The following is a 20,155-nucleotide window of genomic DNA, read 5'->3' as shown; positions in this document are numbered from 1 at the left end:
ACCTAAGACCAAGATAGGGCTGCCCCTCAGGCTGGAACACAGAAGGCACATTTAATGGAGCCTCAGAACTGCAGACAACTTGTAGCTAACATGGGAGCCGGAAATAAATTTCTACTATAGTAAGGTACTAAAATGTTGGAGTTATTACAGCAGCCAGTAGAGTTATTACAGGAAAAGCCTGTAGAGAAACCGGTACCAGGAGTAGGTTATTGTCCTAAGAAATACATTATGTGACACTGGCATTGAGACTGAGTGTCAAGTAACTGTTACTGAAGGCTGTTATATAATACAGTGGCAAAACTGCATTTGCCTGCAATAACTTGGAAAGTAGATAATGTGACTAATGAACTTGTGGATTTATACAAATACGCCAGGAAACAGTATGCTATTAGGCACACGTAACAAAATATGAGAAAGAGATGAACTCAAAAAAGAACTAGCTGCGAGCAGGGCTGAAAAGGAAAAGAGGAAATCCACAAATTCCAGAACTTTCAAGATTGAAAAATACAACAATTTCTAATGCATAAATGTAAAAGACCCAGTTGAGAAATGCTAGCTATAAGCAGCACCTAGACAGTCTCATCCCCAGGGCAAACCCTCTTCATTAAAGCCTGTGAAGAAATTTATGAAAGTGGAGCCAAGTACATTCTTTCAGGGGGACAAAATAGATCTGGGGAAAGAATCTAAGGATTTGGCTGTCTTGTAGAAGGCTGATAAGCTCAAGGTTACCTGTAAAAGAGTCTAGAAGAGAGAGAGGGGAGTGTCTCGAAATATTGTGGGCATGGCTATTGGTATGTGGAAGCTAACCTGAATCAAACAGACAGAGTCAATGAAATCTTGAGAGCATTGTACTCTCAAAAGCCATTTGTGTTATAAAGGAATAATAAATATTCATTGATTACATCATGGTACACTTCTTATTTCACTCATGCAACTGTGGACAGCTAGTAGTGGATGGCCTCCCTTGAATGTTTAGCCTGGCTGGCAGCTAAGGTGCTGGGTCACATGTTTCTCATCATCTAACAGGCTAGCTTGGGTCCATTTACATGAGGTGGTTGCAAGGATCCCAACAGCAGCAAAAGGGAGGGCAGCTCAGATATGCATGTTTCTTTTTAAGACTTTCCATCATATTTGCACTGTCCCATTAGGCAAAACAAATCTCATGGCCAAGCCCAGAGTCAGTGTGAGAGGGGGATGACTCATGGGCACGGATATGGGGAAGGGAATGACTTTTACAAACAATCTGTCGCAGAGACCTTATGCTTTTCTTTCTTTTTCAATTTGTTTAAAAATAAACAAATTTATTTATTTATTTATTTATGGCTGTGTTGGCTCTTCATTGCTGGGCACAGGCTTTCTCTAGTTGCAGTGAGCGGGGGCTACTCTTCGTCGTGGTGCACAGGTTTCTCATTGCTGTGGCTTCTCTTTGTTGCGGAGCACGGGCCCTAGGTGCACGGGCTCAGTAGTTGTGGCGTACGAGCTTAGTTGCTCCGCGGCATGTGGGATCTTGCCAGACCAGGGCTCGAACCCACGTTGCCTGCAGTGGCAGGTGGATTCTTAACTGCTGCGCCACCACGGAAGTCCCTCTTTTTCAGTTTTGAAAATATGTCTCTTAGAAAACAAAAATACTATACAGTGTATAAAGCAAGAAATAAAAAACACCTTACTGCTTTTCCTTTCTAGTTCCCAGAAATAACCACCACTGAAAATGCATTTTCTCTCTATATTTAAATATATGTCAGTTTATCTATTATTTTACATAAATGGGATCAAACTATATATAATTTTCTCTAACATGCCTTTTTAGTTTAATAATATATCAGGTTTCTTTAACGCATATAGAATTACATCAATATTTACTGTGTAGAGTGTCGTATATAATGAACCAATCTACTTAACCAATCCCCTCCTGATGGACATTCATATTGCTTCCAGTTTTTCCCTGTCATAAAAATGCTGCAATAAACATCTTCATACTAATAAACTTGAATAGTTATGTGATATGAGTAAAAGGCAAATTTCTGTAAGTGGAATTAATGAGTAAAAGAAGATGTGCATTTCTGTACCAGATGTTAAGACAATGAGTAAAAAAGCAAAAGGTTTTCCTACCCAAAATTTTCAGACACTACAATACAAGAATGAACTAGCAATTCCAGTTTTAAATCTATTTCCATTATCCTTACAATAAGTAGAAACTCATTTCAGATTACCAAATAGGTTAACTACAGACACTAGTTTCCAAATTTATTGCAAGTTTTTATCCTTTTTATGTCTCCATGGATCTTTAGTGAGAGGGTGCATTAGGAAGAGCTAATCAGTTATTTTTATTTTTTTTAGTTATTTCTGAGATATACATTTAAAATTACTAACTAGAATTATGACTTATAACATTATACCAGAACATATAAGATTTTTAGGAATTTCATGTATGTCTGAAACATTTATATTAACATATTTCCATACAAATAACCCAAAGAAAGTTTAGTACTAGTTTTGTTTAAGTTTTTATTTATTTTTTTATACAGCAGGTTCTTATTAGTCATCAATTTTAACACATCAGTGTATACATGTCAATCCCAATCGCCCAATTCATCCCACCACTACCCCCACCACGATCGCTTTCCCCACTTGGTGTCCATACATTTGTTCTCTACATCTGTATCTCTATTTCTGCCCTGCAAACCGGTTCATCTGTACCATTTTTCTAGGTTCCACATATGTACATTAATATACGATATGTGTTTTTCTCTGACTTACTTCACTCTGTATGACAGTCTCTAGATCCATCCACGTCTCAACAAATGACCCAGTTTTGTTCCTTTTTATGGCTGAGTAATATTCCATTGTATATATGTACCACTGCTTCTTTATCCATTCGTCTGTTGATGGGCATTTGGGTTACTTCCATGACCTGGTTATTGTAAATAGTGCTGCAATGAACATTGGGGTGCATGTGTCTTTTTGAATTATGGTTTTCTCTGGGTATATGTGCAGTAGTGGGATTGCTGGATCATATGGTAATTCTATTTTTAGTTTTTTAAGGAACTTCCATACTGTTCTCCAGAGAGGCTGTATCAATTTACATTCCCATCAACAGTGCAAGAGGGTTCCCTTTTCTCCACACCCTCTCCAGCATTTGTTGTTTGTAGATTTTCTGATGATGCCCATTCTAACTGGTGTGAGGTGATACCTCATTGTAGTTTTGATTTGCATTTCTCTAATAATTAGTGATGTTGAGCAGCTTTTCATGTGCTTTTTGGCTGTATGTCTTCTTTGGAGAAATGTCTATTAGGTCTTCTGCCCATTTTTGGATAGGGTTGTTTGTTTTTATAGTATTGATCTGCATGAGTTGTTTATATATTTTGGAGATTAATCCTTTGTCCGTTGATTCATTTGCAAATATTTTCTCCCATTCTGAGGGTTGTCTTTTTGTCTTGTTTATAGTTTCTTATGCTTAGCAAAAGCTTTGAAGTTTCATAAGGTCCCATTTTGTTTATTATTGTCTGTTTGCTAGTATTTTGTTGAGGATTTTTGCATCTATATTCATCAGTGATATTGGTCTGTAATTTTCTTGTTTTGTAGTATCTTTGTCTGGTTTTGGTATCAGGGTGACGGTGGCCTCACAGAATGAGTTTGGCAGTGTTCCTTTCTCTGCAATTTTTTGGAAGAGTTTGAGAAGGATGGGTGTTAGCTCATCCCTAAATGTTTGATAGAATTCACCTGTGAAGCCATCTGGTCCTGGCTGGAATATTTTTTTTTTTTTTTTTTCTGGTACACAGGCCTCTCACTGTTGTGGCCTCTCCCATCGCAGAGCACAGGCTCTGGACAAGCACGCTCAGCGGCCATGGCTCACGGGCCTAGCCGCTCCACGGCATGTGGGATTTTCCTGGACCGGCGCATGAACCCGTGTCCCGTGCATCAGCAGGCAGACTCTCAACCACTGCGCCACCAGGGAAAACCCTGCTGGAAGATTTTTAATGACAGTTTCAATTTCATTACTTGTGATTGGTCTGTTCATATTTTCTGTTTCTTCCTGCTTCAGTCTTGGAAGGTTATACCTTTCTAAGAATTTGTCCATTTCTTCCAGGTTGTCCATTTTATTGGCATAGAGTTGCTGGTAGTAGTCTCTTAGGATGCTTTGTATTTCTGCTGTGTCGTAATGTCTCCTTTTTCATTTCTAATTTTATTGATTTGAGTCCTCTCCCTCTTTTTCTTGATGAGTCTTGCTAATGGTTTATCAATTTTGTTTATCTTCTCAAAGAACCAGCTTTTAGTTTTATTGATCTTTGCTATTGTTTTCTTTGTTTCTATTTCATTTATTTCTGCTCTGATCTTTATTTCTTTCCTTCTGCTAGCTTTGGGTTTTGTTTGTTCTTCTTTCTCCAGTTCCTTTAGGTGTAAGGTTAGATAGTTTATTTGCGAGATTATTTGCGATTTTTCTTGTTTCTTGAGGTAGCCTTGTATAGCTATAAACTTCCCTCTTAGAACTGCTTTTGCTGCACCCCAAAGGTTTTGGATCATCGTGTTTTCATGGTCATTTGTCTCTAGGTATGTTTTGATTTCCTCTTTGATTTATTCAGTGATCTCTTGGTTATTTAGTAACGTATTGTTTAGCCTCCATGTGTTTGTGTTTTTTACAGTTTTTTCCCTGTAATTCATTTCTAATCTCATAGCGTTGTGGTCAAAAAAGATGCCTGATGTGATTTCAATTTTCTTAAATTTACCGAGGCTTGATTTGTGACCCAAGATGTTATCAATCCTGGAGAATGTTCCGTGTGCACTTGAGAAGAAAGTGTGATCTGCTGCTTTAGGATAGAATGTCCTATAAATATCAATTAAATCTATCTGGTCTATTGTGTCATTTAAAGTTTATGTTTCCTTATTTATTTTCATTTTGGATGATCTGTCCATTGGTGTAAGTGAGGTGTTAAAGTCCCCCACTATTATTGTGTTACTGTCAATTTCCTCTTTTATAGCTGTTAGCGGGTGCCTTATGTATTGAGGTGCTCCTATGGTGGGTGCATATATATTTATAATTGTTATATCTTCTTCTTGGATTGATCACTTGATCATTATGTAGTGTCCTTCCTTGTCTCTTGTAACATTCTTTATTTTAAAGTCTATTTTATCTGATATGAGTATTGCTACTCCAGCTTTCTTTTGATTTCCATTTGCATGGAATATCTTTTTCCATCCCCTCACTTTCAGTCTGTATGTTTCCCTAGGTCTGAAGTGGGTCTCTTGTAGACAGCATATAGACGGGTCTTGTTTTTGTATCCATTCAGCAAGCCTGTGTCTTGTGGTTGGAGCATTTAATCCATTCACGTTTAAGGTAATTATTGATACGTATGTTCCTATGACCATTTTCTTAATTGTTTTGGGTTTGTTTTTGTAGGTCCTTTTCTTGTCTTATGTTTCCCACTTAGAGAAATTCCTTTAGCATTTGTTGTAGAGCTGGTTTGGTGGTGCTGAATTCTCTTAGCTTTTGCTGGTCTGTAAAGCTTTTGATTTCTCCATCGAATCTGAATGAGATACTTGTCGGGTAGAGTAATCTTGGTTGTAGGTTCTTCCCTTTCATTACTTTAAGTATATCATGCCACTCCCTTCTGGCTTGTAGAGTTTCTGCTGAGAAATCAGCTGCTAACCTTATGGGAGTTCCCTTGTATGTTATTTGTTGTTTTTCCCTTGCTGCTTTCAATAATTTTTCTTTGTCTTTAATTTTTGCCAGTTTGATTACTAGGTGTCTCGGTGTGTTTCTCCTTGGGTTTATCCTTTATGGGACTCGCTGCACTTCCTGGACTTGGGTGGCTACTTCGTTTCCCATGTTAGGGAAGTTTTCGACTATAATCTCTTCCAATGTTTTCTCAGGTCCTTTTTCTCTCTCTTCTCCTTCTGGGACCCCTATAATGTGAATGTGTTTGCGTTTAATGTTGTCCCAGAGGTCTCTTAGGCTGTCTTCATTTCTTTTCATTCTTGGTTCTTTATTCTGTTCCACGGCAGTGAATTCCACCATTCTGTCTTCCAGGTCACTTATCCATTCTTCTGCCTCAGTTATTCTGCTATTGATTCCTTCTAGTATAGTTTTCATTTCAGTTATTGTATTGTTCATCTCTGTTTGTTTGTTCTTTAATTCTTCTAGGTCTTTGTTAAACATTTCTTGCATCTTCTCGATCTTTGCCTCCATTCTTTTTCTGAGGTCCTGGATCATCTTCACTATCATTATTCTGAATTCTTTTTCTGGAAAGTTGCCTACCTCCACTTCATTTAGTTATTTTTCTGGGGTTTTATCTTGTTCCTTCATCTGGTACATAGCCCTCTGCCTTTTCATCTTGTCCAGCTTTCTGTGAATGTGGTTTTTGTTCCACAGGCTGCAGGACTGAAGTTCTTCTTGCTTCTCCAATCAGTTATTTTTATTTTTTTTAATCAGTTATTTTTAAATTGAAGTTGCTGTTAGAATCTTTAAGACTCTTACCAAGTGGCTACTGCTAGGAAGACACTATTTTATATAAAAGCGTTAAGCAGCAACATCAACTTCATGAGAACTGATAACCCTTGAGTGCTTCTTTAAAGATACTATGTAAAGCCTCTCTGCAAATTTTCAAGTAAGCGTTTGCCTACAAGTTCCTTTGCATTTCCAAAACTGACCAATTTAATAAACCTCAGTGATACATCTTATTAAGGGAGAAAACAGAATTAGAACTCAGTATTTTATTTCATGACTATATAATTTCAGGTGTTCAGTGGAAAGGGCTCTAGGGGAAGGGACTTTTCTATGAGGGCTAAAAGCACATAAAATGTGGTCGGCCTAAAAGGGTTAGAACAAGGCTCCAAACGTAAGTTGTAATAAAGTATTTTCTGATTTATAGCTATGAACAATGTAGACTAAATTCTATACAATTTTTGTTAAAAGAATTTAGTGCATCTACCATTCCAGTCTGAACACTCAGCTATAAAGACAGCAATGTCTTTTTCAAAACAGTATTTAAGTTTTTTTTAAAAAAAAACTTCCTAAAGGGTAAATCCCATGATCACCCTTTTTCTAGTGAAACATATCGTAGAAGCTATTATACTCTAATAGGATTAGAGTACAAAATTAACTAAGGTACTTTATAAAGAGTCTTAGATAAATTCCTCTACTATTCAGAGCTTGACTCTGGTTTTAAACTCTGAATATACCATCTGGTCATTACTGTCAGTAGAGATGGGAAATTAATGGTCCATGGAATTAAATTAAATGGGGCTGTATGAATTATCCCATAAGCTAAATGACCTTCTATTTCACATTTTGCAAAGGCACCTCTGTTATAAATTGGCTGCTCATATTCTTTTGCCAAGTTTTCAGAGGAAATCGAAAGCGCAACGCTAATCTCACTCTGTTTTAAAATCCTCAACTCTTATCAGCGAAAGTTGGGAGACTATTAGTGCAAATGATTAAACCTACTTCTCAGAGATGTTTCAAATGTAAAGTCGAGATGGCACTTACGAAGTTTCTTCCAAGTTTCTATAAATTGACCACCTTTACTAAACTGAATTAGCTAAGATCATTGATGCCTACCGACACCTAAAATCCAAGTCCAATAGTTACTTTCCAGTCCTTATATCAGTGCTCCCTATGACATTGACATGGCTCATCACTTCTTCACCATCTTGTAACCCTCTCTTCTTTCTGTTCTAACAGTCTCTTTCATTGGTTTCTCTTTCCTTAGTCTGGTCCTAAAATGCATGGCTTCCCCAGCATAGGTATGTATAATACACATAAACACACACACACAGACACACACACACTAAAATGAGGATCAGAGAGCTTAAATGATTTGCCTGGGAACTCATGGCCAGTAAATTGTTGAGTTATGACTGAAATTCATAACCCCTTTGCACCTGTAATCAAATACTCTCTCCTTTCTACCACAGGGAAAAACAACCTAGATTTTGATTCTACATTAGTAAAGTCCTTCTCTGGGAGCTCACTCTTAGAATGCTGTTGACAACAACATTGTGACTTGTTTTGACAACAAGTCAAAAACTCTGAGTTGTGTCCTAATAAGCAGAAGGTTAGGGCACACAGAGAGACACCTGGGATGCACGTGCTCAAAGAGACGACCATGTGAGGACAGAGCAAGAAAAATGGCCATTTGCAAGCAAGCCAAGGAGAGAGGCTTCAGCAGGAACCAACCCTGCCGACATGCTGACCTTGGACTTCCAGCCTCCAGAAGTGTGAGAGAATAAACTTCTGTTGTTTAAGCCACCCAGAGTGTGGTATTTTGTTATGATAGCCCTAGCAAACTAAAATAGTAAGTGATAACGTAGCCTTCAAATCCCAAAATACAAACGGGTGGGAACAAATGAGCAACAGCCAAAAGTCCTGCACGCTATCAGTATCTGTGCAGGAAGAGAGAGAAGAAACAATCGGGACAGAGGATGGACTATGAAGAAGAGAACCTCCCAAAACAGCCAGTATGTATCCACGGGAAAGCACAGTGGACCATTATGAGAACAGAAGCTAAAAGGTGGAGGAATTCTGCCTGAGCCAATAGCCACATGTGGCTAATGAGTACTTGAAATGTGTCTAATTAGAATTGAAATGTGTGAAAGTGTAAAATATTCAGTGTACTTCAAAAACTCAGTATGAAAAAAAAGAATCTCAATACTTTCTTTATATTGATTACATGTTGAAAGAAAATACTTTAGATATATTGGATCAAATAAAATATACTGTTAAAATTAATTTCACTTTTTTTTTTTTTTTACATTTTTAAAATCTGGCTACTAGAAAAATTTTAAATCACATTTGTGGCTCACATTAAATTTTTGTCAGTCAATGCTTCTCTACATCACGTGATTATGACACCTACTGCACCCTGGTGGCAGCCCTCCTCAACTGCAAGTGCAACTATTTGGGGTAGCAAACCATATAAAATGAAAGCAGGCATCACAAGCTTGTATAGATAGTTTAGGGTATTACCTCTGAAATAACATATACTTTATTATTACCTGGTCGCAGAACTTTGCCTCTAGGAAAGTATTCATTTTTTGAAGAAGGAAGAGAAAGGGGAAAAAAAAGAGGGACGAGAGAAATAAGAGAGAGCGCAAGACGGGGAGAAAGGGGACAGTGTGAAAAAACTGTTAATTTCCCAGTTATCCTTTCCTATATAGGAACCAGGGCATCCTAAAAATAGGCTGTTGAAGAAAGCATTGTAGATGATTTCTTCTTTACTTTGAAATATAAGGAGCATATTTAATAAAAATTTCTGCCATTATTTTTATTTAAGGTCAATACACTTCACTTTGGTGCACTTCTTTGCATATTTGTTTGTTTATTTATTGCCTCCAACATTTATTTTGGCTTTGAGTATTTGCTCCTCTGGAGTCAAATAATTAGTGATTTACAGGCCTCTGCTGTTTCAAAAGTCATGGATATCACTGGGTAGGCACAGGCGCATACCTCAAATACATGTCTCAAGATGCTGCCTTAAATAACCTCATCAAGTATTCCATTCTGCTTCGACAGTCTTAGTCACCATGGTAACTAGAACCCTGCAAGCACTTCGGCTTTTGATGGTTTTCTGACATTATTCAAAGCTATTTCTAACATCATTCTCACTTCATTATTACTGTAACTACATATGCAAGAGCTATTATAAGCAATACGCCATTCATTTTATCTATTTCTCACTCTCTGGACTATGTTTTCTTACACGGTGAGTGGATAGAAGAGATTATTTATTATGCACATATTTTAAGGAGGTATTTTCAGTCAAGTTGTAGTGATGTGCATGAACCTAGAGTCTGTCACACAGAGTGAAGGAAGTCAGAAAGAGAAACACAAACATCGTAAATTAACGCGTATATACGGAATCTAGAAAAATGGTACAGATGAACCTATTTGCAGGGCAGGAAAAGAGACGCAGATGTAGAGAACGGACTTGTGGACATGGCGGGGAAGGGGAGCATGGGATGAATTGAGAAAGTAGCATTGACATATATACACTACCATGTGTAAAATAGACAGCTAGTGAGAAGCTGCTGTATAGCACAGGGAGCTCAGCTCGGTGCTCTGTGATGACCTAGAGGGCTGGGATGGGGGATGGGAGGGAGGTTAAGAGAGAAGGGATATATGTATACATGTAGCTGATTCACTTCGTTGTACAGCAGAAATTAACACAACATTGTAAAGCAATAATACTCCAATAAATAAATAAAGTTGGTCTAATAGATCTGTATCAAGCCCTGCTGCCTGATATCAGAAAATGCACCTTTTTTACTTACTGTTGGAATATTTGGCTGCATATTGGGTCACTACAAAAATCTCACTCATTTAAAAAATATTTTTAAAAAGATATTCATGAAAAAAAGATATTCATGGCTGGGAAAATGAAAAGGCTGTGACAACTTGGATGACAATTTACTACATATAAGGCAAAAAGATACACCTTCAAGAGTAAAGAGAAAGTTTATTGTACCCAAATAAGGCATTACATATATAGACACTCTAGCCTTTCATGCACTGAAACATACTTTTTCACTCTGCTCATAAACAGTTAAAAAGCCCAAGTGAGGGAATACAAGGGGGTTGCTGCCGTGCTGTTATGTTCTCTTTCTTTGTCCAAGTACAAGGTCCATGGATATGTTCAGTTTGCAAAAAATACACTTACAATACGTGTACTTTTCTGCAAGCATATTAACACTGCAATAATAAGTTCAATAACCAGCTTGTGAACTCAAGAAAGAAAGAGAAAACACAAAGGAAAGCTCGCCAAAAGATAAGCACCAACAGTGAAGGGAAGGCTGGGAATCACAGGTCCCATGTTAAAAGCTGATTCTGGGACTTCCCTGGGGGCGCAGTGGTTAAGAATCCGCCTGCCAATGCAGGGGACACGGGTTCGAGCCCTGGTCTGGGAAGATCCCACATGCAACGGAACAACTAAGCCCGTGCGCCACAACTACTGAATCCCACGCACCTAGAGCCCGTGCTGCACAACAAGAAAAGCCACCGCAATGAGAAGTCTGCACACCACAACGAAGAGTAGCCCCAGCTCGCCACAACTAGAGAAAGCCGCACACAGCAACGAAGACCCAATGCAGCCATAAAAAAAATAATAATAAATTTATTTTTTAAAAAATCTGATGCTATTCCACCTGGACTCCCACTTCACCCCTTTCCCCGAAGTTCCAAAACTGGTCCAGAGCCACTCCCAATATATTTCTCTTTCTCTATAAGCACTGTGATTCTGTTTTCTATTCAGACCAACACAAAAATGGGGGGTTGGGAGGGGGACGACCCAAAAAACTCTTATTTTAATTATTCCCAAGGAATCTTTTCTATTTCAAAAGAAATGTGCAAAAACTACATCAATGCTTGAAAGCAGAGATGTGTTTAATTTCCGTAACTCAAAGAGGTTCTTCGGAGAAAAGTGTGGGGAATAATGCCACACATCCCTCCAACCCACCACCATGGGCAACTAACAGACCTACAGATGTTCTGATTGCTTTCCAATCAAGGTCTAACAATGAACAAAACACTTTCATTTATATAAACAAGCACAGAAAATACACACACTCACATGCACCAGACACTGTGAGAAAATCAGCCCCCCAGAAGAAAGAGACCAAACTGAGTACTAAGAGCAAAGAGTCCCCACTAAGAGTTAATATGGCTTATAGAACATAAATTTAACAGAGAACTTCTGATAAAACAAGATCATGTGAAACATACTATTTTCACAATTTGCTTTTTAAAATTTAACCACATACTGTGGGCAACTTTTCATTTATATCTCCACCAACATCTTTTTAATAGTTCTATATTATTCTCTGTGTGTGTGTGAAATGAATTTTCTTTAAAAATGAAAAGAAAGGGGCTTCCCTGGTGGCGCAGTGGTTAAGAATCCGCCTGCCAAGGCAGGGGACACAGGTTCGAGCCCTGGTCTGGGAAGATCCCACATGCAACAGAACAACTAAGCCCGTGCGCCACAACTACTGAGCCCATGAGCCACAGCTACTGAGCCGGTGCACCTAGAGACCATGCTCTGCAACAAGAGAAGCCACCGCAATGAGAAGCCCATGCACTGCAACGATGAGTAGCTCGCCGCAACTAGAGAAAGCATGCATGCAGTAATGAAGACCCAACACAGACAAAAATAAATAAATTTTCTTAAAAATGAAAAGAAAAAGGAAGAGTCAAAGTACTAATCTTTCAGTAGACTACAGATTTGCATTGGCACTAGCCACATCCGCTCAAACAAAAACCCAAAAGCATATAGAGAAGATATATACTTTACTCACCATAAATCTAGTTTTTGTAGAAATAATTAAGGCTTGTTTAAAATGAAGGGGACCTGGGACTTCCCTGGTGGCGCAGTGGTTAAGACTCCACACTCCCAATGCAGGGGGCCCGGATTCGATTCCTGGTCAGGGAACTAGAGCCGACATGAATGCCACAACTAAGAGTTCACAGGCCACAACTAAGGAGCCCACGTGCCGCAACTAAGAAGGCAGCGAGCTTCAACTAAGGAGCCTGCCTGCTGCAACTAAGACCAGTGCAACCAAATAAATGAATAAACAAATATTAAAAAAATAAAAATAAAGTGATGGGGACCCTTCACACAAAACACTGAAAATAAATCCCTGGTGGATTTGCTTACCCACTTTTCTAAGTCAGAATGATATCATGAAACGATCACCACAATAACTCACAATAATAACATCCATCACCATACGTAGATATCAAATTATTTTTTCTTGTGATGATAACTTTTAAGATCAACTTTTTAGCAACTTCCAAATATACAATACAGTATTATTAACTACAGTTACCACACTGTACATTATATCCCTATTACATACTTATGCTATAGCTGTAAGTTTGCGCTTTTTAACCCCCTTCACCCATTGCATCCCCGCCCCCCTCTTCTGCTGCTGGCAATCACCAATCTGTCCTCTGTACCCATGAGCTCGGTTGTTTCTTTTGTCTTTTGCTTTGGTTTTTGTTGTTGTTATTTTTAGATTCTACATAAAGTGAGATTATATGGTATTTGTCTTTCTTTGCGTGACTTGTTTCATTTCAGCATAATGCCCTCAAGGTCTATCCAGGTTGTAAATTCCAAGATTTCCTTCATTTTTAATGACTGAAGAATATTCATATATATATATATATATATATATATATATATATTCCACAATTTCTTTATCCATTCATCCGTCAGTGGACACTTACATTACTTCCATATCTTGGCTACTGTAAATAATGCTTCAATGAATATGGGGGTATATATATCTTTTCAAGTTAGTGTTTTCATTTTTTTCGCATAAATGCCCAGAAATAGAATTGCTGGATCCTGTGGTAGTTTTAACTTTTTAAGAACCTCCATACGGTCTTCTATGGTGGCTGCACCAATGTACATTCCCTCCAACAGTGCACAAGGGCTCCCTTTTCTTCACATCCTCACCAACACCTGGTATTTTTTTGTCTTTTTGATAACAGCCATTCTGACAGGTGTGAGGTGATATCTCATTGTGCTTCGATTTGCCTTTTCCTAATGATTAACAATGTTGGGCACATTTTCATGTACCTGTTGACCATCTGTACATCTTCTTTGGAAAAATAACCAGTCAGATCTTCTGACCATTTTCTAATCAGGTTGTTTGTTTTTCTGATTTTGAGTTGTACAAAAAGGATTAATTCCTGAACCCAATATAGTTTTAAGTACTTAAGAACTAAACTGAAATAGGTATCCTGAGCATTATAATAAATTTCTCTGACAATGAATAAAGTCCTAAAGATTAGATCTCACACAATGTTTCCATGTATTAGGGTTTCCTACTATTTCCACAGACACAATTTTACTCTGCAGTTATTTTAAAAATAAATAAAACCTTTGTTATAGTTAAAATGGCACTTTAAAAGAATCAAAATGAGGGAATTCCCTGGCAGTCCAGTGGTTAGGACTCAGCGCTTTCAGTGCCATAGGCCCAGATTCAAGCCTTGGTCGGGGAACTAAGATCCCACCAGCCGCAAGGTGTGGCCAAAAAAATCAAAATGAGAACAGTTTTGAGCTGGTAAAATATATTTACACAACCAAAACACTGAAAAAGAAGGTGAAGTTCACCTTTATTTTTAGGTAACACACATTTTTGGTATGTGGCCAAAGGATAGAGATGTACCTGAAAGTGATTTATACACCGTGGAGTGCTATGTGGAAGTGTGTCCTGTCATTGTTACTGTTTCAGCAGCCACAGAGTGATTTGAGTCCAGCAGAGAGTCTCCAGCAGAAGACTACTTGAACTTTATGATTCATTTATGATTCAGAATCAGATCCGGAAAATAACCCTTTTTAAGAAGAGAAATGCCACTGCTAAATTCAATATGCTTCTCAGACATACTGAATAAAGAATTTCCATTCAAAAACACATCAAAATTTCTAGTGTCTGTCTTATTTGAATATACAGATAGAACAGCTAGTAAACTTTGGATCAAATACATAATATCTAGTTTTTTTAAAAAGCAGTATAGCAAAAACCGCTGATATGAAATGACAAGGTGAAATGTGTTGGGCATATGGTGGACAAATTGAATACATTTTCTAAAAATGTTGAGAAAAAGAATAGAGATGAAAATCAAAAGAGAGTAGATGGTTAATAGAGACTTTAGATTGCAAATTCAATATAAGCATTACAGGTATGAACAAGAAAGGAGAAACAGGGAACAAGCAAGAAGAAAGAAAAAATGAATTAATCAATTGAAAAAAAAATGTTTTCTGATAAAGAAATGCCTAAGATCTCATACCATACACAAAAGTTAACACAAAATGGGGCTTCCCTGGTGGTGCAGTGGTTAAGAATCCACCTGCCAATGCAGGGAACATGGGTTCGAGCCCTGCTCTGGGAAGATGCCACACACCGTGGATCAACTAAGCCCATGTGCCACAACTACTGAGCCTGCACTCTAGAGCCCATGAGCAACAACTACTGAGCCCGCATGCCACAACTACTGAAACCCGCACACCTAGAGCCCATGCTCCACAACAAGAGAAGCCACCACAATGAGAAGCCTGCACACCGCAATGAAGAATAGCCCCTACTCACCGCAACTAGATAAAGCCCGCGCGCAGCAATGAAGACCAAACGCAGCCAAAAATAAAAATAAAATAAAATAAAAATAACCAAAAACTTATAAAAAAGGTAACACAAAATGGTTCACAGACCTAAATGTAAGAGCTAAAACCACAAGACTCTTAGAAGGAAACATCATCCGAGTAAATCTCAGTGACCTCAGGTTAGGCAATGATTTCTTAGGTATGATACCAAAAGTACAAGAGATGAAAGAGAATGACGAGTTGGACTTTATTAAAATTAAAAGTATTTGTGCTTCAAGGGACACCATCAAGAAAGTGATGAGACAACTCACAGAACGGGAAAATATATATCTGCAAATCATTACATCTTACAAGGGACTTGTATCCAGAATATACAGAAAATGACTACAACTTTAAAATTAAAAGATAAATAAACCTATCTGAAAATGATCAAAGGATTGGAATAAATATTTTCTCCAAAAAAAAGACATAAAAATGGCCAATAAGCACATGAAAAGACGCTGAACATCATTAGCCATTAGGGAAATGCAAATCAAAACCATAATGAGATACAACTTCACACACACTAGGATGACTGTTATCAAAAAGACAGACAATAACAAGTGTTGGTGAGGATGTGGAGAAACTGGAACCCTCATACATTGCTGATGGTACAGTCTCCTTGAAAAACAGTCTAGAAGTTCCTCAAAACGTTAAACTTAGAGTAAGTACCATATGAGCCAGCAATTTCACTCCTAGGTATATATTCAAGAGAACTGGAAACACATGTTCATCCAAAACCTTGTTCACAAGGTTTTGGCTGAAACCCAACTCAGCCAAAAATAAAATAAATAAATTTATTTATTAAAAAAAAAAAGCGACTTCAAACCAGGGTGTACTGGGGTCGTTTTCTGAATTATAATAGTGAAAGAAAAGAATTCTTTAAAAAGATGCATTTAATCTATAAAGCAAAAGAAACCAAACTGATCTCAAAGATCTCTTCTGTAGCACAAAATAGGAAGCAGCAGAGTGTGGGAGTTAAGAACACTGTCTTTGGAATCCTTCATTTAACAGATGTTTGTGAAGCACCTGTGACGTGCAAGACCCTGGTTTAGACAGCAGAGAAACAGTGACACATAGGGTCCTACTCCTAGGGATATTTCATTCTAATGTAGGAAGACATCATAAGCAAATAAGATCACTTGAGGTAGCGATGAGTTTTATGAAGAAAATTAAATAAATATAGAGATGAGAAAGTGATTGAAAGTATAGCTTTAAATACAGTGGTCATGGAGGACTCATTTGATGACCCTGTATTATCTTTATAATTGTAAGTTTTTTTTAAGATATATATATTTTTATTGTGAAGACATATTTACTCCCATGCAGTTACTTAATAACCAATGTGAGTTAAAAGCTCCTTCAGTATCTCCAAGGTGTGCAGAAAGGTGCATTACCCAGTGCAAGTTACCCTCCTCACTTAAGGGCATTCTTCTTTGGGGAGGTGGGAATGAAAATGGGCACAGCATTTTAGTTGCTCAACATTATTTACTGTTTACGAAGCCAGGTAAATTACATATAAGTAGACTCCAAACATTCTACTAACACCACAACTAAGCAGCAGAGTATCAAAATGATTAAACCTTAAGCAACTATATTAGAGTCAAAAACTCTACAGCCAAGATTCAAAATACTTATAAAGCAGAAGGGCAATAAACTTCTGATAGGCAGTAAACTTAATTCACAGAACTTTCTTATCCTTCCTTATTCTCTCAGCTGTATGTAACTCGATGAAGTAGGCTTTGTAAATGTGTTCCAACTCCTCCCAGTCAGAGGGTTTGCCATATTCCTAACATTGCATTTTAGAGACTTATTATTTTGATAGATTGGACTTTTAAAAAAATTTTTTAAAGAAGTGTCTTGGAGGGCTTCCCTGGTGGCGCAGTGGTTGAGAGTCCGCCTCCAGATGCAGGGGACACGGGTTTGTGCCCAGGTCCGGGAAGATCCCACATGCCGCAGAGCGGCTGGGCCTGTGAGCCATGGCCGCTGATCCTGCGTGTCCGGAGCCTGTGCTCCACAACGGGAGAGGCCACAACAGTGAGAGGCCCACGTACCGTAAAAAAAAAAAAAAAAAAAAAAGAAGTGCCTTGGCGTATAGTTGATTAAAGATATATTCTTTAGGGACTTCCCTGGTGGTGCAGTGGTTAAGACTCCAGGCTCCCAGTGCAGGGCATTGGGGGTTCGATCCCTGGTCAGGGTACTAGATCCCACATGCATGCTGCAACTAAGAGTTCACATGCCACAACTAAGGAGCCCGCGTGCCACATCTAAGGAGCCAGTGAGTGGCAAATAAGGAGCCCATGAGCCACAACTAAGGAGTCCGCCTGCTGCAACTAAGACCCAGAGCAACCAGATAAATAAATAAATAAATATTTTTAAAAAGATACATTCTTTAAAAAGAATTTTTTTTAATTAATTAATTTATTATTTTTGGTTGCATTGGATCTTCATTGCTGTGTGCAGGCTTTCTCTAGTTGTAGCGAGCAGGGGCTACTCTTTGTTGCGTTGCATGGGCTTCTCATTGCGGTGGCTTCTCTTGTTGCAGAGCACGAGCTCTAGGTGCGCGGGCTTCAGTAGTTTTGGCGTGTGGGCTCAGTAGTTGTGGCCCATGGGCTTAGCTGCTCCACGGCATGTGGGATCTTCCCAGACCAGGGCTCGAACCCATGTATCCTGCACTGGCAGGTAGATTCTTAACCACTGCGCCACGAGGGAAGCCCAAAAATATGTATTCTTTAAAATAAACTCTGTCAGTACAATTCCGATACTAGGGATGTAGAATAAAATTATAAAATATGTTAAAAGAAGATTGCATTTTTACCCAGAAATAAATTGCAAATTAAAAATAACTCACTAGGGCTTCCCTGGCGGCGCAGTGGTTGAGAGTCCGCCTGCTGATGCAGGGGACACGGGTTCGTGCCCCAGTCCGGGAAGATCCCACATGCTGCGGAGCGGCTGGGCCCGTGAGCCATGGCCGCTGAGCCTGCGCGTGCGGAGCCTGTGCTCAGCAACGGGAGAGGCCGCGGCAGTGAGAGGCCCTAGTACCGCTAAAAAAACAAACAAACAAACAAACTAACTCAGTGGGCTTCCCTGGTGGTGCAGTGGTTGGGAATCTGCCTGCTGATGCAGGGGACACGGGTTCAAGCCCTGGTCTGGGAAGATCCCACATGCCGTGGAGCGGCTAGGCCCGTGAACCACAACTACTGAGCCTGTGCGTCTGGAGCCGGAACGGGAGAGGCCACGACAGTAAAAGGCCCGCGCACCGCAATGAAGAATGGCCCCTGCTCGCCGCAAGTGGAGAAAGCCCTCGCACAGATGCAAAGACCCAACAGAGCAAAAATAAATAAATAAATAAAAATACTTTATCAGAAAAAAAAAAAAAAACTCACCAAACACAACACTGTAAATCAACTATACTTCAATAATTAATTAAAATAAAAATAACTCACAATCTTTACAATTATTCACTCCTATATAAAGTTTCCCAAAAAAACCTATTTATCCTTAGCATTTTACCCATAGCATGAATTTATTTATGACTGAAACTAAGCTATTGAAGCTTTAGGTCTGAAGTAAGTCAATATCCTAAGAATCTCATGAAATGAAATACGGCTAAACCATTTAAATAAAACAAAATGGTATAAAATTATTTACCCACCACACACAAGAATACACAAAGACACATTTTGACAAAATTGCATACAGCTTCTGCTACCAGTCAGTCAGGGCACACACAACTAATGTAAAAACAACACTGTCTAGAACACTCTTATTTTAGTTAACAGATACTTCATCCTAAGAAAAAGAAAGAATAAAAGAAATAAGCAAATAAACAAGTATACAGAAAATGTAACAGAAGAGAAGCCCCAGGTTCACTTGCATATGCATCCCAGGCTCCTTAGTTATCGCAATGTGTAAAATCAGATGTAAAATATGATGTGGAGTAAGGTATACAAGACCATCTAACAAAACAGCTCTCTCAACTTGAGTAAAACAATATAAGTTATCCTCTTCTGTTGTTTTCTCACCTGAGAATGAAGAAAAGAAGCATGATCATCTCTAGTACAGATATTTATATAACATTCTATCCATAACTTTTCAGAAACTTACCACACATCAGCCATGGAAAAAAAAGATACAGAACTAGATAAAAGTTTAAGGCATCAAGAGTCCACTAACCTTAACCCGTTGAACAGTTGCTTAGATTTATCCAGAAGGTAACAAAAATCTGTAACTGTTTTCCTCTCTCCCTGTGGGATGTCATCTTCAGCACCTCCAGAGGACATGATTTCTTTAAGAGCAAATTCAGTCCTGTAAGAAAACATATGTCTATTTACCAAGTAGGTGAAAATAAAAAGAGAAACAGACCTTAGTTATATCATCTGATAGCATTTTTTTAATTATAGAGACATCTTCTGATTACAATCAAATCATCAAAATAATTTAAGTATAAGATGGTGTGGAAGAATAGACAATCTCATATTGTGGGTGGGAATGAAAATTGGTACATCCATTTTAAAAAGCAGTTTTTATATTATTTCATCCAATAAATGTTATTTGAATGGCTAAAATGTTCCAGGCACTCCTCTACATGGTTAAGAATAAAAAATGTTGAACCTTTTAACCTATTTATCTATTTTATCCATTCTGTATATCTGTCCCAGAAAATGATCCTACAAATGGAAAACCCTTTGTCCACAGAGATATTATTTTTGGTACCATAGTATTTAAAAGCTGTTATGAAACTAAAAAAAAACCAAAGAGGGAAATGGCTAAGTACTTCATAGAACACTAATGACTACACTCTACCCTATCACTAACTTACAGTTATACTTAAGATGATAAAGCAATAATATGGATATACTTCAGTATAAAAGGGATATAAAAACCACATGCACACAAACACACACATGTACATATATTTGAAAGCTATTTATTACTGAATCCAAGCTATCTTCCCATGTAATCAATCATGTTAATCAGCCATTTTAAAAACAGCAAGTTGCCAGATAGTATACATAGTATGA

The 20,155-nt window shown here is 38.2% G+C and overlaps 1 protein-coding gene across 1 annotated transcript in view; it reads right to left on the bottom strand.

Annotated features, from left to right (window-relative positions):
* Positions 1–20,155, bottom strand: part of SCAI (suppressor of cancer cell invasion) — a 138,633-nt gene that overhangs the window by 50,904 nt on the left and 67,574 nt on the right. Inside the window, exon 3 of the mRNA XM_032636385.1 lies at positions 19,308–19,439. Coding sequence (XP_032492276.1) covers positions 19,308–19,439 — 132 coding nt within the window. The remainder of the gene's footprint in view (positions 1–19,307; positions 19,440–20,155) is intronic.

The sequence above is a fragment of the Phocoena sinus genome, chromosome 6 (assembly GCF_008692025.1).
Source record: "Phocoena sinus isolate mPhoSin1 chromosome 6, mPhoSin1.pri, whole genome shotgun sequence".
Taxonomy (NCBI): domain Eukaryota; kingdom Metazoa; phylum Chordata; class Mammalia; order Artiodactyla; family Phocoenidae; genus Phocoena; species Phocoena sinus.
This window is presented reverse-complemented; position numbering and strand designations above follow the sequence as displayed.